General features: G+C 52.1%; 1 protein-coding gene across 3 annotated transcripts in view; it reads left to right on the top strand.

Moving 5' to 3' along the window:
- Nucleotides 1-25,746, top strand: part of LOC144609669 (nucleotidyltransferase MB21D2-like) — a 26,442-nt gene extending 696 nt beyond the window's left edge. The window contains exons 1-3 of one of the 3 annotated variants that reach the window (XM_078428172.1): nucleotides 4,527-4,586; nucleotides 13,205-13,750; nucleotides 20,031-25,746. In XM_078428172.1, coding sequence (XP_078284298.1) covers nucleotides 13,534-13,750; nucleotides 20,031-21,301 — 1,488 coding nt within the window. In that variant the 5' untranslated portion in view covers nucleotides 4,527-4,586; nucleotides 13,205-13,533 and the 3' untranslated portion in view covers nucleotides 21,302-25,746. Of the gene's footprint in view, nucleotides 1-4,526; nucleotides 4,587-4,700; nucleotides 4,720-13,204; nucleotides 13,751-20,030 lie in introns of those variants that run through there. The other 2 variants (XM_078428171.1, XM_078428170.1) reach the window with 2 other exon arrangements.
- The last annotated feature ends 2,226 nt before the right edge of the window (nucleotides 25,747-27,972 follow it).

Here is a 27,972-nt window from a genome sequence, read left to right as displayed (position 1 = left end):
CTGTTGTCCTGAGGGGAGGGGGGGGAGGGAGGGATGAGGGGGGGGGCTGTCTGTTGTCCTGAGGGGAGGGGGGGAGGGAGGGATGAGGGGGGGGGGGCTGTCTGTTGTCCTGAGGGGAGGGGGGGAGGGAGGGATGAGGAGGGGGGGGCTGTCTGTTGTCCTGAGGGGAGGGGGGGAGGGGGGGTTGTTGTCCTGAGGGATGAGGGGCTGTCTGTTGTCCTGAGGGGAGGGGGGGAGGGAGGGATGAGGGGGGGGGGCTGTCTGTTGTCCTGAGGGGAGGGGGGAGGGAGGGATGAGGGGGGGGGGGGCTGTCTGTTGTCCTGAGGGGAGGGGGGGAGGGGGGGTTGTTGTCCTGAGGGATGAGGGGCTGTCTGTTGTCCTGAGGGGAGGGGGGGGAGGGAGGGATGAGGGGGGGGCTGTCTGTTGTCCTGAGGGGAGGGGGGGAGGGAGGGATGAGGGGGGGGGGGCTGTCTGTTGTCCTGAGGGGAGGGGGGGAGGGAGGGATGAGGGGGGGGGGCTGTCTGTTGTCCTGAGGGGAGGGGGGGAGGGAGGGATGAGGGGGGGGGGCTGTCTGTTGTCCTGAGGGGAGGGGGGGAGGGAGGGATGAGGGGGGGGGCTGTCTGTTGTCCTGAGGGGAGGGGGGGAGGGGTGGTTGTTGTCCTGAGGGATGAGGGGCTGTCTGTTGTCCTGAGGGGAGGGGGGAGGAGGGGATGGGGGGGGGCTGTCTGTTGTCCTGAGGGAGGGAGGGATGAGGGATGAGGGGGGGGCTGTCTGTTGTCCTGAGGGGAGGGGGGGTTGTTGTCCTGAGGGAGAGGGATGAGGGGCTGTCTGTTGTCCTGAGGGGAGGAGGGGAGGAGGGGATGAGGGGGGGGGGCCTGTCTGTTGTCCTGAGGGGAGGGGGGGAGGGGGGGTTGTTGTCCTGAGGGAGAGGGATGAGGGGCTGCCTGTTGTCCTGAGGGGAGGGGGGGAGGAGGGGATGAGGGGGGGGGGGCTGTCTGTTGTCCTGAGGGGAGGGGAGGGGGAGTGAGGGATGAAGGAAGGAGTGAGGGATGAGGGAGATGTGGGGGAGGGAGAGATGAGGAATGAGGGAGGGGTTGTTGTCATGAGGAGGGGAGGGGGATGAGGGAGGGGGGGGAGGGGGAGAGGAATGAGGGGGATATGGGATGAGGGTGGAAGAGAGGGATGAGGGAGAGGGGAGGGATGAGGGAGATGGGGATGAGGGAAGGATGAGGGAGGGAGAGAGGGGGATGAGGGAGGGATGAGGGAGGGAGGAGGGAGAGGTTGTTTTCCTGAGGGGAGGGGATGAGGGAGGGAGGGGATGAGGGAGGGAGGGGGATGAGGGAGGGGGATGAGGGAGGGGTTGTTGTCCTGAGGGGAGGGGATGAGGGAGGGAGGGGGATGAGGGAGGGAGAGAGTGAGGGGGATGAGGGAGGGGTTGTTGTCCTGAGGGGAGGGGATGAGGGAGGGGGGAGGGGGATGAGGGAGGGAGAGGGGGATGAGGGAGGGAGAGAGGGATGAGGGAGGGAGGGAGAGGGGGGTGAGGGAGGGAGAGGGGGATGAGGGAGATGTGGGGGAGGGAGAGATGAGGAATGAGGGAGGGGTTGTTGTCCTGAGGAGATGGAGGGAGGGAGAGAGGGAAGGAGTGAGGGATGAGGGAGGGGTTGTTGTCCTGAGGGAGAGGGATGAGGGGCTGCCTGTTGTCCTGAGGGGAGGGAGAGGGATGAGGGAGGGAGGGAGGGAGGGAGAGGGACTGTTGTCCTGAGGGGAGGGAGAGGGAGGAGGGAGGGAGAGGGGGACGAGGGAGGGAGAGGGGAATGAGGGAGGGAGAGAGGGATGAGGGAGGGAGATGAGGAATGAGGGAGGGGTTGTTGTCCTGAGGGGAGGGGATGAGGGAGGGAGGGAGAGGGTGAGGGGGATGAGGGAGGGAGAGGCTTGGGGGAGGGGGAGAGTGAGGGATGAGAAAGGGAGGGAGAGGCTTGAGGGAGAGGGAGGGGGAGGGAGGGAGAGGGAGGGGGATGAGGATGGGGAGAGGGGGATGAGGGAGGGGAGAGAGGGAGGGATGAGGGAGGGTGGGGCTGCTGTTGTCCTGAGGGGAGGGAGAGGGATGGAGGTTGGGAGGGAGGGGGAGAGGGGGATGAAGGAGTGGGATAAGGGAGAGAATGAGGGAGGAGGATAAGGGAGAGAATGAGGGAGGAGAGGGATAGGGGAGGGAGGGGGAGAGGAATGAGGGAGGGAGGGGGGAGAGAGGGAGATGAGGGAGATGAGGGAAGGAGTGAGGGATGAGGGAGATGTGGGGGAGGGATGAGGAATGAGGGAGGGGTTGTCCTGAGGAGGGGAGGGGGGATGAGGGAGGGGGAGAGGAATGAGGGGGATATGGGATGAGGGTGGGAGAGAGGAAGAGAGGGATGAGTGAGAGGGGGTGAGGGATGAGGGAGGGAGTGGGATGAGGGTGGGGCTGCCTGTTGTCCTGAGGGAGAGGGATGAGGTAGGGAGGGAGGAGGATGAGGGAGGGAGTGAGGGGGGGGAGGGAAGGGGATGAGGGGGGAGAGGTTGTTGTCCTGAGGAGATGGAGGGAGGGGGAGAGGGAGGGATGAGGGAGGGAGTAAGGGGAGGGATGAGGGAGGGAGAGGGGGGTGAGGGAGGGGGGGATGGGGGAGGGAGAGGGGGATGAGGGAGGGAGAGGGGGATGAGGGGGATGAGAGAGGGAGAGAGGAATGAGGGAGGGAGAGAGGGATGAGGGAGGGAGAGAGGGAGGAGGGAGGGAGAGAGGAATGAGGGAGGGAGAGGGGGGGTGAGGGAGGAGGGATGAGGAGGGAGAGGGGGATGAGGGAGGGAGAGGGGGATGAGAGAGGGAGAGAGGAATGAGGGAGGAGAGAGAGGGATGAGGGAGGGAGAGAGGGAGGAGGGAGGGAGAGAGGAATGAGGGAGGGAGGGAGGGGCTGCCTGTTGTCCTGAGGGGAGGATGAGGGAGGGGGATGAGGGAGGGAGTGAGGGGGGGGGGGGGAAGGGGATGAGGGGGGAGGGGTTGTTGTCCTGAGGAGATGGAGGGAGGGGGGAGAGGGAGGGATGAGGGAGGGAGTAAGGGGAGGGATGAGAGAGGGAGAGAGGAATGAGGGAGGGAGAGAGAGGATGAGGGAGGGAGAGAGGGAGGAGGGAGGGAGAGAGGAATGAGGGAGGGAGGGAGGAATGAGGGAGGGAGGGGCTGCCTGTTGTCCAGAGGGGAGGGATGAGGGAGGGGCTGTTGTCCTGAGGGGAGGGGGATGAGGGAGGGAGAGAGTGAGGGATGAGGGAGGGAGGGGCTGCCTGTTGTCCTGAGGGGAGGGAGAGGGATGAGGGAGGGAGAGGGAGAGGGGGATGAGGGAGGGGGAGGGAGGAAGAGGGGGATATGGGGGAGGGAGGGATGAGAGGGGGGGTGAAGGAGAGTGGAATGAGGGAGAGGGGGGATGAGGGAGAGAGGGAGCTGCTTGAGGGAGGGAGGAATGGATGAGGACGGGGGGGTGAGGGAGGGAGAGGGGGACGAGGGAGGGAGAGAGGAAATGGGGATATGGATGAGGGTGGGAGGGAGAGAGAGAGGAATGAGGGAGGGATGAGGGAGGGAGGAGGGGGAGAGTGAGGGAGGGAGAGAGGGAGGGATGAGGGAGGGAGGGGCTGCCTGTTCTGAGGGGAGGGAGAGGGATGAGGGAGGGAGAGAGGAATGAGGGAGGGGAAGGGAGAGAGGGATGAGAGAGGGAGGGAGGGGCTGCCTGTTCTGAGGGGAGGGAGAGGGATGAGGGAGGGAGAGAGGAATGAGGGAGGGGAAGGGAGAGAGGGATGAGGGAGGGAGAGAGGGAGGGATGAGGGGGGGAGAGCGGGATGGACTGTTGTCCTGAGGGAGTGGGATGAGGGAGGGAGGGAGAGAGGGATGAGGGAGGGAGAGTGAGGGATGAGGGAGGGAGAGAGGGATGAGGGAAGGAGTGAGGGAGGAGGGGAGAGAGAGGGATGAGGAAGTGAGAGAGGGAGGGATGAGGGAGGGAGAGGGGGATGAGGGAGTGAGAGGGGGATGAGGGAGGGAGAGAGAGAGAGAGAGAGAGAGACAGACAGACAGACAGACAGACAGACAGACAGACAGACAGACAGACAAACGGACAGAAACAGACAGATAGAGAAAGAGAGACAGGCAGACAGACAGAGAGAGACAGAGAGATAGACAGACCGACACAGAGAGGCAGACAGAGAGAGAGGAGAGCGATGGACAGACAGATAGAGAGCCACACACACGCAGAGGGATGCAGACAGACATAGACAGACATACAGAGCAGACACACCAACCTCCACCAGGTTATCTGGAGCCTTGCATTTATTGCTTGGTGCTGGTTCCCCCCTCTGCAGTGGCAGCCTGGTGACACTTGGTGAATGACTGTACCAGCAACCTCCAAAAAATGAATTGGGCATAATTGGGGGGAAGGTGGAGGTATGGGGAGCGTGTTTTATGTGATGTTTATTTTACCTGTTGCTGCAAAAAAAATGCTCAGCTTTCAGTTAGTCTGAAGAAGGGTCCTGACAAGAAACATTGCCGATCCATGTCTTCCAGAGATGCTGCCCAACTGGTTGAGTTACTCCAGCGCTTTTTGTCTTTTCACTTCGAAGAAGGGTCCTGACCTGAAATGTTGCATATCCATTTCTTACAGCGCCGGAGACCCGGGTTCGATCCCGACTACGGATGCTGTCTGTACGAAATTTGTACGTTCGCCCTAAATACACTGGAATTTAGAAGGATGAGAGGGGATCATTGAAACATATAAGTATATTAAGGGGTTGAAATGCTAGAGCAGGAAACATGTTCCCAATGTTGGGGGAGTCCAGAACCAGAGGCCACAGTTTAAGAATAAGAGGTCTACGTCACCCGATTCCTCTCTCCTGAGATGCTGCCTGACCTGCTGAGTTACTCAGCATTTTGTGAATAAATACCTTCGATTTGTACCAGCATCTGCAGTTATTTTGTTATACTAGAATAAGAGGTAGGCCATTTAGAACGGAGATGAGGAAAAACTTTTTCAGTCAGAGAGTTGTAAATCTGTGGAATTCTCTGCCTCAGAAGGCAGTGGAGGCCAATTCTCTGAATGCATTCAAGAGAGAGCTAGATAGAGCTCTTAAGGATAGCGGAGTCAGGGGTACGGGAGAAGGCAGGAACGGGGTACTGATTGAGAATGATCAGCCATGATCACATTGAATGGCCGGTGCTGGCTCGAAGGCCGAATAATAATAATAATAATAATGTATTTATTTATATAGCGCTTTTCATATACTCAAAGACGCTTTACAGAGATTTAGAGAACATAGGGAAATGAATAAATAGATAAATAAGTAAATAAATAAACGAACAGAGAAAGGAGACAGAAGGTGAGGTGACCTTCAGTGGTTGAAGGCAGTACTGAACAGGTGAGACTTCAGCGATGTTTTGAATGTGGTGAGTGTGGAGGAGTCTCTAACGGTTTGGGTAGTGAGTTCCATAGGGTGGGTGCAGCGATGGAGAAAGCCCTGTCCCCCCAGGATCTGAGTTTGGTCCGGATGTGGGGGGATAGGAGATTGGCAGCGGCAGAGCGGAGGGTGCAGGTGGGAGTGTGCCTGTGGAGGAGGTCAGTCAGGTAGGATGGGGCCAGGTTATGGAGGGCTTTGTAGGTTATGAGGAGGATTTTGTACTGGATTCTCTGGGGGATGGGGAGCCAGTGGAGTTTGTAAAGGACGGGGGTGATATGGTCACGGATCGGGGTGTGGGTGAGTAGACGGGCAGCGGAGTTTTGAATGTATTGAAGTTTACTGATGATTTTTGAGGGTGCGCCATAGGAGGAGTAGTCCAGACGGGAGGTGATGAAGGCGTGGATGAGGGTTTCTGCAGCTGTGGAGGAGAGGGATGGACGGAGACGGGCAATGTTTTTGAGGTGGAAGAAGGCTGTCTTTGTGATGTGTTTGATGTGTTTGTCGAAGGAGAGGGTTTGACCTACTCCTGCACCTATTGTCTATTGTCCCCGTGACCTGCGTGGGTTTTCTCCGAGATCTTCGGTTTCCTCCCACACTCCCACAAAACGTACAGGTTTTGTAGGTTAATTGGCTTGGTATAAGTTGTAAATTGCCCCTGGTGTGTGTGGAAGTGTCAATGTGCGGGGATCGCTGGTCGGTGCGGACTCGGTGAGCCGAAGAGTCTGTTTCCGCGCTGTATCTCTGAACTAAACTAAACTAGACTAGTGGAAACATCCCCTACACATCCACTCAATCCAGGCTTTCGCTATGCTGCTGGCAAATTGTAGGGACCTGCTATCACCTGTTGCAACGCATCAGTGTGTATGGAAAAGGTCGGGTTTGTTTAGGGCTGTTCGTTCTTGGCACAGCCTTGAAGCACCACATGATGTTGTTAATCTCTGACATAGCATTCATAATCAGATACCACTCAGGCAGAAAGATCTTAGCATGAGGCAAAGATTTTCTGGTTCTTTAGTTTATCAGCAGTGATTTTTGAATCGGGTTTATCCAATTTCCATACTTTGTATCGCATGAGTAGTCAGAGCAGTGGAGATACGGCGCGATGCCGACTACGGGTGCTGTCTGTACGGAGTTTGCACGCTCTCCCCGTGACCTGCGTGGGTTTTCTCCGAGATCTTCGGTTTCCTCCCGCACTCCAAAGACGTGCGGGTTTGTAGGTTAATTTGGCTTGGTATAAATGTAAAAATTGTCCCTGGTGTGTGTGTGTGTGTGTAGGATAGTGTTAGTGTGCGGGGATCGCTGGTCGGCACGGACCCGGTGGGCCGATAGGGCCTGTTTCCGCGCTGTATCTCTAAACTAAACAAGAGACTCCAGATGCTGGAATCTCCAGCGAACAGCAAACAAACGTCTGCAGGATCGGACACGGGGTGGGGTCCCGACCCAAAACGCCACCCATCCCTTTTTGTCCAGAACGGTGGCGCAGCGGTAGAATCGCTGCCTCACGGCGCCGGAGACCCGGGTTTGATCCCTACTACGGGTGCCGTCCGTACGGAGTTTGCACGTCCTCCCCGTGACCCGCGTGGGTTTTCTCCGGGTGCTCCGGTTCCCCTCCCCACACTCCAAAGACCGTGCAGCTTTGTAGGTTCATTGGCTTCGGTTTGAAACTTGTCCCTAGTGTGTAGGATAGTGGTCATCGCTGGTCGGCACGGACCCGGTGGGCTGAAGGGCCTGTTTCCGCGCCGTATCTCTAAGTTAAAAAAAAGGTTTATGATGACTTTAATGTTTTCTCAAAGCCACCAGTGTTTGCATGCAAGTGAGTCAGAAAACTGTGGTTGGCTTGATGGGCCGAATGGCCTTTAGTTTAGTGATACGGCGCTGAAACAGGCCCTTCGGCCCACTGGGTCTGCGCCGCCCAGCGATCCCCGCACATTAACACCATCCTCCACCCAATAGGGACAATTTTTACGTTTACCAAGCCAATTAACCTACAAACCTTGCCAAGAAACATTGCCGATCCATGTCTTCCAGAGATGCTGCCCAACTGGCCGAGTTACTCCAGCGCTTTTTGTCTTTTTACTTCGAAGAAGGGTCCTGACCTGAAATGTTGCATATCCATTTCTTACAGCGCCGGAGACCCGGGTTCGATCCCGACTACGGGCGCTGTCTGTACGGAGTTTGTACGTTCTCCCCGTGACCTGCGTGGGTTTTCTCCGAGATCTTCGGTTTCCTCCCACACTCCCCCAAAACGTACAGGTTTGTAGGTTAATTGGCTTGGTATAAGTTGTAAATTGTCCCTAGTGTGTGTGGAAGTGTCAATGTGCGGGGAATCGCTGGTCGGTTTCAGACTCGGTGAGCCTGTTTCCTACAAAACTGTTCGTCTTTGGAGTGTGTGGGAGGAAACCGAAGATCTCGGAGAAAACCCACGCAGGTCACGCGGGGAGAACGTACAAACTCCACGCGGACAGCACCCGTAGTCGGGATCGAACCCGTGTCTCCGGCGCTGCATTCGCTGTAAGGCAGCAACTCTACCGCTGCGCCACCGTGCCGCCCCTCCACATCCACTCAATCCTAATTCTACTCCTATCACTTCTGACCTAATGACCAAAGGGCCTGTTTCCGTGCTGTATGAGACTAGGGCGTGCAGCGTAGGTTTACTAGGTTAATTCCCGGAATGGCGGGACTGTCATATGTTGAAAGACTGGAGCGACTAGGCTTGTATACACTGGAATTTAGAAGGATGAGAGGGGATCTTATCGAAACGTATAAGATTATTAAGGGGTTGGACACGTTAGAGGCAAGAAACATGTTCCCAATGTTGGGGGAGTCCAGAACAAGGGGCCACAGTTTAAGAATAAGGGGTCGGCCATTTAGAACGGAGACGAGGAAAAACCTTTTTAGTCAGAGAGTTGTGAATCTGTGGAATTCTCTGCCTCAGAAGGCAGTGGAGGCCAATTCTCTGAATGCATTCAAGAGAGAGCTAGATAGAGCTCTTAAGGATAGCGGAGTCAGGGGGTACGGGAAGAGGGCAGGAACGGGGTACTGATTGAGAATGATCAGCCATGATCACATTGAATGGTGGTGCTGGCTCGAAGGGCCGAATGGCCTCCTCCTGCACCTATTGTCTATGTTAGAGGGGGGGGGGGGGGGAATGGCTGAATCAGTCGCTTGTCTGGTTTTTATTGTTGACACCCAACATTGCCAGCCACGATTCCCCTGCCCATCCCTAGCTCCAGCTGAAAGCAGGCTCCAGGATTACTTCCGAGTTTTGGCAGCATTTTAGACTTCTGCGGAGGTCAGAAGGTAGACAAAAAAAAGCCCGACTAACTCAGCGGGTCAGGCAGCATCTCTGGAGAGAAGGAAGAGGTGGCGTCTCGGGCCGAGACCCTTCTTCAGGCTGGCTGGTTTGAAACGTGGACATAGAGCGGGGGAACAGGAGGAATCACAGAGGGGGAGCAGCTGGAGACAGTGGTGCAGAACTCTCGCGGAGAGAGGAGGAGGACTTCTTCAAAGCAAGCGGACGAAATATGTAGTGAGGAACTGCAGACGGTGGTTTAAACCGAAGACAGACACAAAAAGCTGGAGTAACTCAGCGGGTCGGACAACAGCTGTGGAAAAAAGGAATAGGTGACGTTTCAGGTCGAGACGGTGCGGATAAACTCTGTCTGCGTCTCTGTCTCTATCTGCGTCCCAGTGGACCTGTGTGGGGAAGGGATTAGCAAGTGTTGAAGGAAACCCATTAACCTGTTCATCGTCTACTTGCAATTGTTCTAAGTTTTTAAAGCTGTAAAGAACATTAAGGTGACTAAAACTGGTGCTTTTAAACATCGCGGTACAGTGGCGTAGCAGGTAGAGCCACTGCCTCACAGCGCCACAGACCCGGGTTCCATCTGTGTGTGTCTGTGTCTGTGTTTGTCTGTGTGTTTGTCTGTCTGTGTTTGTCTGTGTGTGTCTGTGTTTGTCTGTGTCTGTGTTTGTCTGTGTTTGTGTCACGTTCTCCCTGTGACCGCGTGGGTTTCCTCTGGGTGCCCCGGTTTCCTTCCACATCCCAAAGACGTGCAGGCTTGTAGGGCAATCTGTAAGTTGCCCCCTAGTCCGTAGGGAGTGGATGCGAAAGTGGGATAACATAGAACTAATAATGACTTTGTGTAGGGGAAAAAACTGCAGATGCTGGTTTAAAATCGAAGGTAGACACAAAATGCAGGAGTAACACAGCGGGACAGGCAGCATCTCGGGAGAGAAGGAATGGGTGACGTTTCGGGTCGAGATCCTTCTTCAGTCTGAAGAAAGGTCTCGATCCGAAACGTCACCCATTCCTTCTCTCCCGAGATGCTGCCTGACCCGCTGAGTTACTCCACCATTTTGTGTCTACCTTAGTAATAACTTTGAACGGGTGATCGAGGATCAGCCTGGACTCGGGGCCGAAGTGCCTGTTTCCGTGCTGTATCTTTCGATCACGTTTAGCGGTAGAGTTGCTGCCTCACGCGCAGCGGTAGAGTTGCCGCCTTACAGCGAATGCAGCGCCGGAGTCTCGGGTTCGATCCTGACTACGGGCGCTGTCTGTATGGAGTTTGCACGTTCTCCCCGTGACCTGTGTGGGTTTTCTCCGAGATCTTCAGTTTCCTCCCACACTCCAAAGACGTACAGGTATGTAGGTTAATTGACTGGGTAAATGTAAAAATTGTCCCTAGTGTGTGTAGGATAGTGTTAGTGTGCGGGGATCACTGGGCGGCGCGGACGCGGTGGGCCGAAGGGCCTGTTTCCGCGCTGTATCTCTAAATCTAAAAAATCTAAAATCTTAAACACTGTTGGAAATGATCCAACTAGGTGTATAAATGTAAATATCCCACCCATGTTTTTTGCACTTTGTAGAAAACATGGAATGGGTGGAACAAAATGACATACTGAGTTAGATCGTGCCTCAGCAGTTTGCATTTAGTAAAGTTTTTGAAAAGTAGGGATGTAGTCTATTCTACCTCTGAGATAGAATAGAGGCGAGGAGGAATCTCTTTAGCCAAAAGGCGATGAATCTGTGGAATTCATTGCCACAGACGGCAGTGGAGGCCAAGTCATTGTGTATTGTAAAAGCGGAGATTGATAGATTCTTGATTAGACAGGGCATCAAATGTTACGGTGAGAAGGCAGGGGTGTGGGTTTAACATAGAAACATAGAAAATAGGTGCAGGAGGAGGCCATTCAGCTCAATCGAGCCAGCACCGCCATTCATTGTGATCATGGCTGATCATCCACAATCAGTAACCCGTGCCTGCCTTCTCCCCACATCCCTTGATTCCACTAGCCCCTCGAGCGCTATCTAACTCTCTTTTAAATCCATCCAGTGGATTGGCCTCCACTGCCCTCTGTGGCAGAGAATTCCACAAATTCACAACTCTCTCGGTGAAAAAGTTTTTTCTCATCTCAGTTTTAAATGGCCTCCCCTATATTCTTAGGCTGTGCGGCCCCTGGTTCTGGACTCGCCCAACATTGGGAACATTATTCCTGCATCTAGCTTGTCCAGCCCTTTTATAATTTTATACGTTTCTATACGATCCCCTCTCATCCTTCTAGACTCCAGTGAACACAAGCCCAGTCCTTCCAATCTTTCCTCATATGAGATGGGTAGATCAGCCATTATTGAATGGTTGAGTACACTCAATGTGCCGAATGGCGTGATTATGTCTTTTGAACTTGTAAGATATACTAATCTCCCTTTTCTGCACATGATCCATGTCCCTCCATTCCCTGCATATCCATGTGCCTATCTAAAAGCCTCTTAAACGCCACTATCGTATTTGCCTCCACCACCACCCCAGGCAACACGTTTCAGGCTATTCCACCTTTCTCTTACATGCCTGCTATCACCTTGGACATTCCAGACTGCAGGAGGTACATGTTTAAGAAACATCTAGACAACGTACATGTAGGATAGAACTAGTGTATAGGTGATCGCTGATCAATGTGGATTTGCAGGGCCGAAGGGCATGTTTCCACGCTGTTTCCTGACATGTTTTGTTTGCTTTCTTTCTTCCCCCCCCCCCCCCACAATGTCTGTAGAAGGGTCCTGTCCCGAAACGTTACCTATCCATGTTCTCCAGATATGTTGCCTGACCCGCTGAGTTGCTCCAGCACTTTGTGTCCTTCATTGGGACAAATAACGAAGCTCATCACCCGGGTTCGATCCCTGCTGTCTGTACGGAGTTTGCACGTTCTCCAGGTGACCGCGTGGGTTTTGATCCGGGTACTCCGGTTTCCTCCCACGCTCCAAAGACGTACAGGTTTGTAGGTTAATTAGCTTCGGCTAAAAAATTGTAAATTGTCTCTGGTGTGTTTAGGTCACTGCTAGCGTATGGGCTGATCGCTGGTCGGCACGGACTCAGTGGGTCGAAGGGCCTGTTTCTGCGCTGTATCTCTAAAGTCTAAACTAAAGTCTAAAGATGATGGTGAATCTGATATTATTGAGTTCAATTAAGATCTGTTTCTGAATGAATGAATGAACACTTTATTGTCACATGTGACAAGTCGCAGTGAAATTCTTTGCTTGCCTTCCAAGTCAAGTCAATTTTATTTGTATAGCACATTGAAAAAAACAACCCACGTTGACCAAAGTGCTGTACATCAGTTCAGGTACCAAGAAACGAACATACAATGGCACACAAACATAACAGCACATACATAAACAGTTCACAGCGCCCCCCCTCAGAGGGCCTCAAACGCTAGGGAGTAGAAATAGGGTTTGAGCCTGGACTTAAAGGAGTGGATGGAGGGGGCAGTTCTGATGGGGAGAGGGATGCGATAGGGCTTTGTATGCGAATAGGACGAGCTTGAAGTTGATTCTGTACTGTACTGGGAGCCAGTGGAGAGAGGCCAGAATCGGGGTGATGTGGTCCCTTTTACGGGCACCTGTCAGGAGTCTTGCTGCAGCGTTTTGGACCAATTGCAGGAGGGACAGGGATGATTGGCTGATCCCAGTGTATAGGGAGTTGCAGGTGTATAGGTATACAAATAGTCAATAGACAATAGGTGCAGGAGGAGGCCATTCGGCCCTTCGAGCCAGCACCGCCATTCAATGTGATCATGGCTGATCATTCTCAATCAGTACCCCGTTCCTGCCTTCTCCCCGTACCCCCTGACTCCGCTATCCTTAAGAGCTCTATCCAGCTCTCTCTTGAATGCATTCAGAGAATTGGCCTCCACTGCCTTCTGAGGCAGAGAATTCCACAGATTCACAATTCTCTGACTGAAAAAGTTTTTCCTCATTTCAGTTCTAAATGGCCTACCCCTTATTCTTAAACTGTGGCCCCTTGTTCTGGACTCCCCCAACATTGGGAACATGTTTCCTGCCTCTAACGTGTCCAACCCCTTAATAATCTTATACGTTTCGATAAGATCTCCTCTCATCCTTCTAAATTCCAGTGTATAGTTAAGAGATACAGCGTGGTAACAGGCCCTTTCAGCCCACCGGGACCGCGCCGACCAGTGATCCCCGCACATTACCACTATCCTATACCCACCAGGGACAATTTTTACATTTACCAAGCCAATTAACCTGCAAAACCTGTACGTCTTTGGAGTGTGCGAGGAAACCGAAGATCTCGAAGAAAACCCACGCAGGTCACGGGGAGAACGTACAAACTCCGTACAGACAGCACCCGTAGTCGGGGTGGAACCCGGGTCTCCGGCGCTGCATTCGCTGTAAGGCAGCAACTCTACCGCTGCACCACCCTCTAACCTCTAGTCTTTCTTCTTCTAGACTTGCCGATGAAGATCTTTTATTCTCCGTACTTGTGTGGCCCTGAGCAGCAAAGAAGCAAACTCTTCACTTTTCAGTGAAACCGTCTAAAGGTTTTGGGACTAAGTTCAATCCAAAGCTATTCCTGCCACTATCGCTGGATTCCTGAGATGATTGCAGGACATTGAGCGAGATCTTTATTTAATCCCTTTCACCTCTGCCTGCGATAGACACAAAATGCTGGAGTAACTCAGCGGGTCGGGCAGCAACACCCCTGGAAAGAAGGGATAGGTGACGTTTCGCGTCAAGACCCTTCCCCAGCCTGCGTTTGACTCCCACGTCGTGAGGAAATGGCGGCTTTGTCGGCGCCGTCTGGCAGGGACTCCGCGCCGAACGCCAAGCCGGCATTGGCCAAGCCTTTGAACGACCTGGATTTCCACTCGGGAGCTCGGATCGAGGAGATCACCAAGCTGATCCAGGAGTTCGGCAAGCACGAGGTGAGGGACTTCGATGATCAGCGCGCACTGGAAGTACACACGGCCAAGGATTTCATATTCTCAATGCTGGGTGAGTGATCCTAAAGAATGGGCGGTCACGGTGGCGCAGTGGTAGAGTCGCTGCCTTACAGCGAATGCAGCGCCGGAGACCTGGGTTCCATCCCGACTACGGGCGCTGTCTATACGGAGTTTGTACGTTCTCCCTGTGACCTGACCTGCGTGGGTTTTCCCCCCGAGATCTTCGGTTTCCTCCCACACTCCAAAGACGTGCAGGTTTGTAGGTTAATTGACTTGTTACGAGTGCAAATTGTCCCTGGTGTGTGTGTAGGATAGCGTAAATGTGCGGGGATCGCTGGTCGACAAGGACTCGGTGGGCCGAAGGGCCTGTTTCCGCCCTGTTATCTCTAAACACAATCTAGAACAGAACAGAAGATAGACACTAAGAGCTGGAGTAACTCAGCGGGTCATGCAGCACCTCAGGCGAAAAGGAATAGGTGACTTTTCGGTCTCGACCTGAAACGTCGCCTATTCCTTCTCTCCAGAGATGCTGCCTGACCCGCTGAGTTACTCCAACTTCTTGTGTCTATCTTCGATTTTAATCCAGCATCTGCAGTTCCTTCCTACACATAGAACAGTATACAGCACAGCAATAGGCCCTTCGGCCCACAATATTAGAGGCGGCACGGTGGCACAGCGGGGGAGTTGCTGCCTGACAGCACCAGAGACCTGGGTTCGATCCTGAATATGAATGCTGTCTGTACGGAGTTTGTACGTTCTCCCCATGACCGCGTGCCTTTTCGCCCGGGTGCTCCAGTTTCCTCCCGCACTCCAAGGACGTGCAGGTTAATTGGCTTCTGTAAATTGTCTGTAGTGTGTAGGATAGTGATAGTGTACGGGGGTCACTGGTCAGCACAGACTCGGTGGGCTGAAGGGCCTGTTTCAGTGCTGTATCTCGAAACTAAACTCTCTAAACTAAACTCTCTAAACTAATCTCTCCAAACTAATCTCCAAACTAAACTCTCCAAACTAATCTCTCCAAACTAATCTCTCCATCCCCTCCCCTCTCTGCGTTCGGCAGAGACCGTTCCCTCCGTAACTCCCTGGTCCACTCGTCCCTTCTCCACCCAAACCACCCCAACCCCGGGCACTTTCCCCTGCAACCGCACGAGATGCAACACCTGTCCCTTTACCTCCCCCCTCGACTCCATCCAAGGACCCAAACAGTCTTTCCAGGTGAGACAGAGGTTCACCTGCACCTCCTCCAACCTCATCTATTGCATCCGCTGCTCTAGATGTCAACTTATTTACATCGGCGAAACCAAGCGCAGGCTCGGCGATCGCTTCGCTCAACACCTGCGCTCAGTCCGCCTTAACCAACCTGATCTCCCGGTGGCTGAACACTTCAACTCCCCTCCCACTCCCAGTCTGACCTTTCTGTCATGGGCCTCCTCCAGTGCCATAGTGAGGCCCACCGGAAATTGGAGGAACAGCACCTCATATTTCGCCTGGGCAGCTTGTAGCCCAGCGGTATGAACATTGACTTCTCCAACTTTAGATAGTTCCTCTGTCCCTCCCGTCCCCTCCTCCTTCCCAGATCTCCCTCTATCTTCCTGTCTCCACCTATATCCTTCCTTTGTCCCGCCCCCCTGACATCAGTCTGAAGAAGGGTCTCGACCCGAAACGTCACCCATTCCTTCTCTCCCGAGATGCTGCCTGACCTGCTGAATTACTCCAACATTTTGTGAAATAACTCTCCAAATTAATCTCTACAAACTAATTTCTCCAAACTAATCTCTCCAAACTAATCTCTCCAAACTAATCTCTCCAAACTAATCTCTCCAAACTAAACTCTCCAAACTAAACTCTCCAAACTAAACTCTCCAAACTAAACTCTCCAAACTAAACTCTCCAAACTAAACTCTCCAAACTAAACTCTCTAAACTAAACTCTCCAAACTAAACTCTCCAAACTAAACTCTCCAAACTAAACTCTCTCCAAACTAAACTCTCCAAACTAAACTCTCCAAACTAAACTCTCCAAACTAAACTCTCCAAACTAAACTCTCCAAACTAAACTCTCCAAACTAAACTCTCTAAACTAAACTCTCTCTAAACTAAACTCTCCAAACTAAACTCTCCAAACTAAACTCTCCAAACTAAACTCTCTCCAAACTAAACTCTCTAAACTAAACTCTCTAAACTAAACTCTCTAAACTAAACTCTCTCTAAACTCTCCAAACTAAACTCTCCAAACTAAACTCTCCAAACTAAACTCTCCAAACTAAACTCTCTAAACTAAACTCTCTAAAATAAACTCTCTAAACTAAACTCTCTAAACTAAACTAAACTCTCTAAACTAAACTCTCCAAACTAAACTCTCTAAACTAAACTCTCTAAACTAAACTCTCTCTAAACTAAACTCCAAACTAAACTCTCCAAACTAAACTCTCTAAACTAAACTCTCCAAACTAAACTCTCCAAACTAAACTCTCCAAACTAAACTCTCCAAACTAAACTCTCTAAACTAAACTCTCTCTAAACTAAACTCTCCAAACTAAACTCTCTAAACTAAACTGTCCCTAGTGGGTGTGGGATAGTGTTAATGTGCGGGGATCGCTGGTCGGCGCGGACCCGGTGGGCCGAAGGGCCTGTTTCTGCGCTGTATCACTAAATCTAAAAAATCTAAAAATCTAAAAAGTTTTTCCTCATCTCAGTCCTAAATGGCCGACCCCTTATTCTTAAACTATGTGACCCCTGGTTCTGGACTCCCCCAACATGGGGAACATTTTTCCTGGTATCCAGCCTGTCCAATCCTTTGAGAATTTTATATGTTTCAATAAGATTTCTAGAAGGCAGAGGAATGGTGTCAGGAAGGAGAGATGGATCAGCCATGATGGAACAGTGGCGTCGACTTGATGGGCCGAATGGCCTAATTCTGCTCCTGTCATGCCTAACGTCCCGGGTCTCCTGATGAAGTGGAGGTGCTGGTGTGCCTACTTGCCCATCGCATCATTGTGGCTGGTCCACGACAGATGGTTATATTAACACCAAGGAACTGTACATTGGGTGTTTAGTTTAGAGATACAGCGCGGGAACAGACCCTTCCGGCCCACAGGGTCCGCGCCGACCAGCGATCCCCACACACCAACACTATCCTACACCCACTCGGGACAATTTGTACATTTACCAAGCCAATTAACCAACAAACCCGCACGTCTTTGGAGTGTGGGAGGAAACCGAAGATCTCGGAGAAAACCCACGCAGGTCACGGGGAGAACGTACAAACTCCGTACAGACGGCGCCCGTAGTCGGGATGGAACCCGGGTCTCCGGCGCTGTAAGGCAGCAACTCTACCGCTGGTTGGGGGAGAAGAGTGATTGGAATTATAGTTTCCCGAACTGTAATCTACTTTTAGATTGTGCAATTGTGCAGAGTTGGATGGGAGGAACTGAAAGTACCAGTACTTAGCTTCACATAACTTCCCTGCTGTGATTGTTAGGGAACGTGTATAAAATAGAACAGTACAGCACAGGAACAGGCCCTTTGGCCCGCAACATCCGTGCTGTACATGGTGCCAAGATAGACCGAAGGGTCTCGACCCCAAACGTCGCCCATTCCTTCTCTCCCGAGATGCTGCCTGACCCGCTGAGTTACTCCAGCATTTTGTGCCTATCTTCGATTTAAACCAGCATCTGCAGTTCTTTCCTACACATAGACTGATCTCGTTTAACATAGAAACAGAGAAATATAGAAAATAGGTGCAGGAGGAGGCCATTAAGCCATAGTTTTATACGTCTCTATACGAAAATAACTGCAGATGCTGGTACATATCAAAGGTATTTATTCACAAAATGCTGGAGTAACTCAGCATCTCAGGAGAGAAGGAATGGGTGACGTTTCGGGTCGAGACCCTTCTTCAGTCTGAAGAAGGGTCTCGACCCGAAACATCACCCATTCTTTCTCTCCTGAGATGCTGCCTGACCTGCTGCGTTACTCCAGCATTTTGTGAATAAATACGTCTCTATAAGATCCACTCTCATCCTTCTAAACTCCAGTGACTGCAAGCCCAGTCTTTCCAATCTTTCCTCATCTGACAGTCCCACCATCCCAGGGATTAACCTGGTGAACCTACGCTGCACTGCCTCAATAGCAAGGATGTCCTTCCTCAAATTAGGAGACCTAATGTTGCATCCTTACTATATTAAGTAGAAAAAAAACTTGCAGATGCTGGTTTAAATCGAAGGTAGACACAAAATGCTGGAGTAACTCGCCGGGTCAGGCAGAATCTCGGGAGTGCGGGAATAGGTGACGATTTGGGTCGAGACCCTTCAGACTGAAGTCTGAAGAAGGGTCTCGACCCGAATCGCCACCCATTCCTTCTCTCCCGAAATACTGCCCGACCCGCTGAGTTACTCCGGCATTTTGTGTCTACCCCCTATATTAACACTATCCTCCACACTAGGGACAAATTACAATTTTTCTGAAGCCCATTAATCTGAAAGTCTGTCGAGTGTGGGGGGAAACCCGGAGCACCTGGTGAAAACCCACGCAGTCACGGGGAGGGTGTACAAACTCCCATGTCCTTTAGCATCCCGGTCAAGCTCTCCAGCGCCAAGTCCTCCAGGTCCCTTTGTGTGTGTGTGGAGGGTGGGGGGGGGGAGGTGGGGGTGGTCTCCCTGTCGGTCTGCTCCTGGGCCTGGCCAAGATGGCCACTCGCGGGTCCAGGCAGCGGGTGGTCGAAGGCCGCAGAGGGGTCGGCTGCCTGCCCCTTTTCCGGGCCTACTTCCGTGCCCGCGTGTCCCTGGAGAGGGAACACGCACACGCGGTGCCCACGGGGGTTTGGAGGCCTGGAGTTTAGAAGGATGAGAGGGGATCTCATAGAGACTATAAAAGGACTGGACAAGCTCGATGCAGGAAAATTGTTCCCAATGTTGGGGGAGTCCAGAACCAGGGGCCACACAGTTTAAGAATAGTCCAATCTTTCCTCATATGACAGTCCCGCCATCCCGGGGATGAACATGGTGAACCTACGCTGCACTGCCTCAATAGCAAGGACATCCTTCTTCAAATTGGGAGACCAAAGCTGCACACAATACTCCAGATGTGGCCGAAAGTCCTGTTTCCGCGCTGTACGAATGTTCAACTCTATGGCTTGTATTCACTGGAGTTTAGAAGGATGAGAGGGGATCTTATAGAGACGTTTAAAATTATAAAAGCACTGGACATGCTAGATGCAGGAAAAATGTTCCCAATGTTGGGGGAGTCCAGAACCAGGGGTCACACAGTCTGAGAATATAGGAGAGGCCATTTAAAACTGAGGTGAGAAAAAACTTTTTAACCCAGAGAGTTGTGAATTTGTGGAATTCTCTGCCACAGAGGGCAGTGGAGGCCGATTCACTGGATGGATTTAAGAGAGAGTTAGATAGAGCTCTAGGGGCCAGTGGAATCAGGTGGATATGGGGAGAAGGCAGGCACAGGTTACTGATTGTGGATGATCAGCCATGATCTCAATGAATGGCGGTGCTGGCTCGATGGGCCGAATGGCCTCCTCCTGCACCTATTTTCTATGTTACCGTGAATGCTGGTGGCCGCGGAAGGCCGAGTGTAACACTGATGAGGACAATGTTGTTTTAAGATTGATGACTGTTGTTTTGTAAACTGCCACAAAGGCAGTTTTGATCGTGTTTACTGAATAAAAGTATTTGTATAATTTTTTTTAAAAAAAGAATAAGGGGTAGGCCATTTAGGACGGAGATGAAGAAGAACTTTTTCAGTCAGAGAGTCGTGAATCTGTGGAATTCTCTGCCTCAGAAGGCAGTGGAGGCCAATTCTCTGAATGCATTAAAGAGAGAGCTAGATAGAGCTCTTACGGATAGCGGAGTCAGGGGGTATGGGGAGAAGGCAGGATGGTCCTGCACTGAACGAGTCAGGAACAGCTTCATCCCAACAACCATGGGGCTATCCAACGCCAGCTAAACTAAACACCAACTACTGGACAGTGAAAGTCCTGGATAGAGTGGATGTGGAGAGGATGGGTCCACTCGTGGCCATTTAGAACGGAGATGAGGAAAAACTTTTTCAGTCAGAGTTATGAATCTGTGGAATTCTCTGCCTCAGAAGGCAGTGGAGGCCAATTCTCTGAATGCATTAAAGAGAGAGCTGGATAGAGCTCTTTAGGATAGCGGAGTCAGGGGGTATGGGGAGATGGCAGGAACGGGGTACTGATTGGGAATGATCAGCCACGATCACATTGAATGGCGGTGCTGGCTCGAAGGGCCGAATGGCCTCCTCCTGCACCTATTGTCTTTGCGGAGAAACTGAGCGTTGCTCCCCTTTGCCCCCCCCCTGCAGGGCTGGTGCAGAAGCTGGACCACAAGCTGCCTGTGTCCAACGAATACCTGCTGCTGTCGGGCGGCGTGCGCGAGGGCGTGGTGGACATGAACCCGGACGAGCTGGGGGACTACTCGCGGGGCACGGACTACGACGTGGACTTCACCCTGCTGGTGCCGGCGCTCAAGCTTCACGACCGCAACCAGCCGGTGACGCTGGACATGCGCCACTCCCCGCCGTGCCACTCCTGGCTCAGCCTGCGCCTCTTCGGCGAGGCCACCATGTCGCGGTGGAAGGACTGCTGCACCGAGACGGAGGCGGGCGAGCCGGGCAGCGGCGGCGGCGGCTACTACTTCTCCCCCACCAAGGTGGCCGACTGGTTCCACCGCTCGGTGTGCGCGGTGATCGAGGAGATCCGCGGCCGGCCGCAGCGGGGCGTGCCGGCGGTCTTGGCGGTGGCGCGGAACGGCACGGCGGTCACGGTGGTGCTGGCCGTGGGCCGCAGCCGCCTGCTCTACGACATCGTGCCCGTGGTCTCCTTCAAGGGCTGGCCGGCGGTGGCCCAGAACTGGCTGATGGAGAACCACTTCTGGGACGGCAAGATCACCGAGGAGGAGGTGATCAGCGGCTTCTACCTGGTGCCGGCCTGCTCGCGCCAGGGCTGCCGGGACAACGAGTGGCGCCTGGCGTTCTCCCGCAGCGAGGTGCAGCTGAAGAAGTGCATCTCGGTCCACCTGATCCAGGCCTACCAGGCCTACAAGGCCATCATCGTCAAGCTGCTGTCCAGGCCCAGGGCCATCAGCCCTTACCATCTGAGGAGCCTGATGCTCTGGGCCTGCGATCGCCTCCCCTCCAGCTTCCTGGCCCAGCCCGACAACGCGGCCCACTTCCTGCTGGGTCTCCTTGACGACCTGGCCCACTGCCTGGTCAACCGGTCCTGCCCCAACTACTTCCTACCGCAGTGCAACATGTTCGACGACCTGTCGGACGCCACGGTGCTGCTGCTGGCCTGCCGCCTCTCCTCCGTCCGCTCCGACCCCGCCGAGCACCTGCGCAGCGCCATCGAGCACGCCAAGGCGGCCAACAAGCTGGCCCAGGAGCTTCGGCAGCGGCGCGCCTCGCCGGGGCCGGCCTCCTCGCAGCTCGACGGCACGGGGCAGGGGCAGGGGGACGGGCTGGCCCGCAAGCTCCAGCAGCTGGTGACGGAGAACCAGGGCAAGTCCATCTCGGTCTTCCTCAACCCTGACGACGTCAGCAAGCCCCACTTCAGGATCGACGACAAGTTCTTCTGAAGGGAAAGGGAAGAAGGAGGAGAAAAAAGAAGAAAAAAAACAGGCCGGTCGGCGTCTGTCCGCGCGGCCTTCTGGGATATCGCAGGCCATTTTGCCCCCGTTGCACCGTGGGATTCTGGAGCTCCCCAACCAACAATGGACGTTGAGAACGGTCACCAACTTGGCCAAAGATCTACCCCTCTCTCGGCCGATCGGTGAGCAAAGGACAGTTACAGCGGCTATCCGGCAAATCTAATCGCCGGTGACCAATCTTCGTTAAACCCTAAACCCAATCCTACCGAGTCAGAACACTGAAGAGACAAGTTTGGACCCGCCAATGCTTGAGGTGAGATCGCAACGGCGGGCTCTCTCTCAATAGACAATAGGTGCAGGAGTAGGCCAATCGGCCCTTCGAGCCTGTACGCACCGCCATTCAATGTGATCACGGCTGATCATCCTCAATCAGTACCCCGTTCCTGCCTTCTCCCCATACCCCCTGACTTCGCTAACCTTAAGAGCTCTATCTAGCTCTCTCTTGAATGCATTCAGAGAATCGGCCTCCACTGCCTTCTGAGTTGTCTCGCGATTGTTTCCACGCAAGATAGCGGCCTTCCCGTTCCTGACATGGTCTGTCCTTCCCAAACTGTGTTGGCTGGCTTCCGGATCTTGGGAAAACTTAGCCACTGGAACGATGGCACCTTATTGTCACCTGCACCGAGGTACAGTGAAGTTCAGTTTTGTACACAGTTCAATACAAGTACCATTATACACAAGCACTCAGATACATCTTGGATAAGCATCTCTAGATAGAGTGCAAGTGTACCGCAGTGGTACAAGATTTCAAGATCAATTTATTGTCACGTGTACCAATTAAGGTACAGTGAAATTTGAGATGCCATCTGTATCTGAGATATGAAACAGATTTGGAGCCATTTTCAAGTCCCAGTTGCTGTAAGTGCAGAGTTCTTGACCTGACCACGAAGGCCCGTAGTTCTGGTCGGCCTGGGCCGGGCGCGGCCGTTGGTATCCTCCGCCGCTGCAGGCCGCGTTCGGTCCACGTGCCCGGCCTCTTGGAGCGGCTTCCGGTCCAGCCGAGCCCCAGGCTGCCGCAGGGGCCTCCAGCGGCCCGCTCCACTGTCGGGGACACTGCACTGTCTCTCGCGCCCCTCCGCCTGACTCCCTCCTCTCTGGCCAGGCGAGCCGAGCCTGCTGGTGGGTCTGGCAAGGCGCGGTTCTCAGTGGGTGCATGCGATTAGGAGCAGCGGCGTATTCCAAGTGGAAACGAGTGCCACCAGCTTAAAATGGTCGCCACCGCACAATATGAAATCGTCATGGCCACTGGGCTCAAGTTACCGGAGTACCTCAGCGTGTACAGGCACCATCTCTGGAGAATCTCCAAACCTGTCCTATCCATGTACCACCACCGCTTTTTATCTTTATCTTTTATCAATTTTGATTGATAAATTGAAACCAAACATCAGTGGGAAAAAAAATCAGTCGTAAGATTAACCATTTGCCCCATATACCTCTGAAACTTTCCTATCCATGTCGCCGTCTTTCAACTGTGTAGAAAGGAACTGCAGAAACTGGTTTAAATCGCAGATAAACGCAAAAAAACTGGAGTAACTCAGCGGGTCAGGCAGCATCTGACAGGAGAAAAGGAATAGGTGACGTTTTGGGTCTGAATAGTCTAAAGAAGGGTTCTCGACCTGAAACATTACATATTCCTTCACTCGGAGATGCTGTCTGACTCGCTGAGTTGTGCACATAAACAGGTAATCAAACACACTTTTTATTATGTAGAACACTATATAAAAACTAGCACATTGTACCATTTGATTGTAAAATTCCCTGTGGCCTAACCATGCTGGTATTCGTACACTCAAGAGGTTCAAAGGCTAAAGACTGTGGTTGAGGATTGAGGGGTGATATCGATTGTTGGAAATACTCAGTAGATTGGGCAACTTGTATGGAACAGAGCTTACAACACAAGGATCGGTGCCTTGAATGTGAACTTTGTCTTGAAGCATTGGTTCCCTTCAAAGCTGTGCAAACAAACACTGACACAACTCTGCTGTATTGTAGTTTAGTTTAGAGATACAGCCCCAACGAACAGGCCCACTGAGTCCACAGCGCCCAGCGATCCCCGCTCGTTAACACTATCCCACACACACACATACACTTGGGTCTATTTTGCATTTATACCAAAGCCAATTAACCTGCAAACCTGCACGTCTTTGGAGCGTGGGAGGAATCCGAAGGTCTCGGAGAAAACCCAGGCAGGTCACGGGGAGAACGTACAAACTCTGTACAGATGGCGCCCGTAGTTGGGATCGAACCCGGGTCTCCGGCGCTGTAAGGCAGCAACTCTACCGTGCCGCCCCTAAATAGGACATATGGTAGATAGAACAGAACAGGATCAGGCCCAGGGGAACACAGTGTCTGTCATGGTCATCATGTCCACTGATCGATTGAAAGTCCGTGTCGGCCAACGATCATCCGTACACTACAGATGCTCCTCGACTTACGATGGGGTTACGTTCCGATAAACCCATCGTAAATCGAAAATATCGTAAGTCGAAAATGCATTTAATACACCTAACCCACCCAACATCATAGCCACCTAACCTACCGATCATCAGAGCCACCTAACCTACCCAACATCATAACTACCTAACCTACCCAACATCATAGCCACCTAACCTACCGATCATCATAGCCACCTAACCTACCGATCATCAGAGCCACCTAACCTACCCAACATCATAGCCACCTAACCCACCCAACATCATAGCCACCTAACCTACCGATCATCAGAGCCACTTAACCTACCGATCATCATAGCCACCTAACCTACCCAACATCATAACTACCTAACCTACCCAACATCATAGCCACCTAACCTACCGATCATCATAGCCACCTAACCTACCGATCATCATAGCCACCTAACCTACCGATCATCATAGGCGCCTAACCTACCCAACATCATAGCCAAGCCTAGCCTAACTTAAATGTGCTCAGAACACTTACATTAGCCTACAGTTGGGCAAAATCATCTAACACAAAGCCTATTTTATAATAAAGTGTTGAATATCTCATGTAATTTATTGAATACTGTACTGAAAGTGAAAAACAGAATCGCTAGCCCGAGAAAAGGTCAACATTCGAAGTACAGTTTCTACTGAATGTGTCTCGCTTTTGCGCCATCGTAAAGTCGAAATATCGTAAGTCAAAACATCGTTAGTCGAGGAGCATTTGTAGTTCTACCTTACACACTAGGGGCAATTTACAGAAGCCAATCTACCTACAAACCTGCACGTCTTTATAATGTCAGGAAACCCACCCGGTCACAGAGAGAACATATAAACTCCGTACAGACAGCGCCTGTAGTCAACAGAAAATAGGTGCAGTAGTAGGCCATTCGGCCCTTCGAGCCAGCACCGCCATTCAATGTGATCATGGCTGATCATTCTCAATCAGTACCCCGTTCCTGCCTTCTCCCCATACCCCCTGACTCCGCTATCCTTAAGAGCTCTATCCAGCTCTCTCTTGAATGCATTCAGAGAATTGGCCTCCACTGCCTTCTGAGGCAGAGAATTCCACAGATTCACAACTCTCTGGCTGAAAAAGTTTTTCCTCGTCTCCGTTCTAAATGGCCGACCCCTTATTCTTAAACTGTGGCCCCTTGTTCTGGACTCCCCCAACATTGGGAACATGTTTCCTGCCTCTAACGTGTCCAACCCCTTAATAATCTTATACGTTTCGATAAGATCTCCTCTCATCCTTCTAATTTCCAGTGTATACAAGCCTAGCCGCTCCAGTCTTTCAACATTTGACAGTCCCGCCATTCCGGGAATTAACCTAGTAAACCTACGCTGCACGCCCTCAATAGCAAGAATATCCTTCCTCAAATTTGGAGACCATCGAGTAACAATAGCAGACTTTAGAGTTTAGAGACTTTTAGACTTTAGAGACAGTGTGGACACCGAGTCCGCGCCGACAAGCGGTCACCCCGTACACTAACACTATCCTACACACACTAGGGACAATTTACATTTTTTACCAAAGCCAAAATTAATCTACAAACCTGTACGTCTTTGGAATGTGGGAGGGAACTGGAGAAAACCCACACAGTTCACGGGGGGGGGGAGGAACGTACAAACTCCGTACAGACGGCACCCTTGGTCAGGATCGAACCCGGGTCTCTGGCGCTGCGCCACCGTGTCGCTCACTGGATAGATCACAAATGATCCGACTTCTGACCGTGTACTCAGGGAAGAGGGAGGTAGAGCCTGCCATCCAAATCGTCCTGAAAAAAATCCGAACGAACTGAATGTTTGTTCAATTAAATTCATTGGTGTACATTTCAAGCTTTTTTTTGTATATTTTGATCATGTACCAAAGTGTCTCCTGCTGCTGAGGCTTAAAATGTCTGTCGTCTGTTTTCCTGGAAAATAAATGTGCTGTGATTATTCCTAATTGTCTTCTTTCCTGCGTGGGCATTTTGACTGTTTAGTTTTTGTCGTTTGGTTTCGAGATACAGCTTGAAACAGGCTGTTTCCGTAGTGCCGACCAACGATCACACGAGCACCATCACTCACACACACAATTTTTTCCAAAGCAAATTAACCTACAAACCTGCATGCCCTTGGAGCGTGGGAGGAAACCGGAGATCCTGGAGAAAACCCACGCAGGTCAACGGGAGAACGTTGTACAAACTGCGTACAGACGGCACCCGTAGTCAGGATTGAACCCGGGTCTCTGGCACTGTGAGGCAGCAGCTCCACCACATAGAAACATAGAAAATAGGTGCAGGAGTAGGCCATTCGGCCCTTCGAGCCTGTACGCACCGCCATTCAATATGATCATGGCTGATCATCCAACTCAGTATCCCGTACCTGCCTTCTCTCCATACCCCCTGATCCCTTTAGCCACAAGGGCCACATCTAACTCCCTCTTAAATATAGCCAATGAACTGGCCTCAACTACCTTCTGTGGCAGAGAATTCCACAGATTCACCACTCTCTGTATGAAAAAAAACTTTCTCATCTCGGTCCTAAAAGACTTCCCCCTTATCCTTAAACTGTGTGACCCCTTGTTCTGGACTTCCCCAACATCGGGAACAATCTTCCTGCATCTAGCCTGTCCAACCCCTTAAGAATTTTGTAAGTTTCTATAAGATCCCCTCTCAATCTTCCAGCGAGTACAAGCCGAGTAAAATACATAAAATACATTATAAAATACATAACTAAAATTAAGCCAGAACTACTCTCTGGTTGTGGTAGGATGGTTCAGTTGCCTGATAACAGCTGGGAAGAAACTGTCTCTGAATCTGGAGGTGTGCGTTTTCACACTTTTTAGATTTTAGTTTTAGATTTAGAGATAACAGTGCAGAAACAGGCTCTTCGGACCACCGGGTCCGCGCCGACCAGCGATCCCCGCACACTAACACTATCCTACACCCACTAGGGACAATTATTTTTAAACATTTGCCCAGCCAATTAAACTAGAAACCTGTACGTCTTTGGAGTGTGGGAGGAAACCAAAGATCTCGGAGAAAACCCACGCAGGTTACGGGGAGAACGTACAAACTCCGTACAGACGGCGCCCGTAGTCAGGATCGAACCTGAGTCTCCGGCGCGGCATTCGCTGTAAGGCGGCAACTCTACCGCTGCGCCCACCTCTTGCCCGATGGAAGAGGGGGGAAGAGGGAGTGGCCAGGCCATTCCTCTCGTGATTTTGTACACATACGCCCGTGAACACGCTCTGCTTTTAGAGTCACGAGCAAAGAGGTATACACTGTGCAGAGTCGAAACAAGGAACTGCAGATGCTGTTTTACAAAAGAAAAGACACAAAGTGCTGGAGTAACTTAGGGGGTCAGGCAGCATCCCTGGAGAACATGGATAGGTGATGTTTCAGATCGGGACCACAGTTCGGACTGATTGTGGTGGGGGCGAGAAAGCTGGAAGAGAGGTGGGAGGTGGGACAAAACTTGGCGAGTGATAGGTGGATAGAGGTGAGGAGAGTTTTTGATTGGGTTGAACAGAAGAGGGATGAATCCGAAACATCACCTTTCCATGTTCGCCAGAGATGCTGCCTGACCCTCTGAGTTAGAAACATAGAAAATAGGTGCAGGAGTAGGCCGTTTGGCCCTTCGAGCCAGCACCGCCATTCAATATGATCATGGCTGATCATCCAGAATCAGTACCCCGTTCCTGCTTTCTCCCCATATCCGTTGATTCGGTTAGCCCTAACAGCTAGATCCAACTCTCTCTTAAATACATCCAGTGAATTGGCCTCCATTTACTTCTGTGGCAGAGAATTCCACAGATTCACAACTCTCTGGGTGAAAAGGTTTTTCCTCATCTCAGTCCTAAATGGCCTACCCCCTATTCTTAAACCATGTGGCCCCTGGTTCTCGACTCCCCCCCAACATGGGGAACATTTTTCCAGCATTTAGTCTGCCCGATCCCTTAAGAATTTTATATGTTTCTATGCAATCCCCTCTAATCCTTCTAAATCCCCAGTGAATATAAGCCCAGTCGATCCTTTCTTTCATCATATGTCAGTCCCGCCATCCCGGCAATTAACCCGGTGAACCTACGCTGCACTCCCTCGATAGCAAGAATGTCCTTCCTCAAATTAGGAGACCAAAACTGCACACTCCAGTACTCTGTGTCCTTTTGTG

This window comes from Rhinoraja longicauda, chromosome 34 (genome assembly GCF_053455715.1).
Source record: "Rhinoraja longicauda isolate Sanriku21f chromosome 34, sRhiLon1.1, whole genome shotgun sequence".
Lineage (NCBI taxonomy): Eukaryota > Metazoa > Chordata > Chondrichthyes > Rajiformes > Arhynchobatidae > Rhinoraja > Rhinoraja longicauda.
The sequence above is the reverse complement of the archived record's forward strand: the minus strand, read 5'-3'. Positions and strand labels throughout refer to the sequence as shown.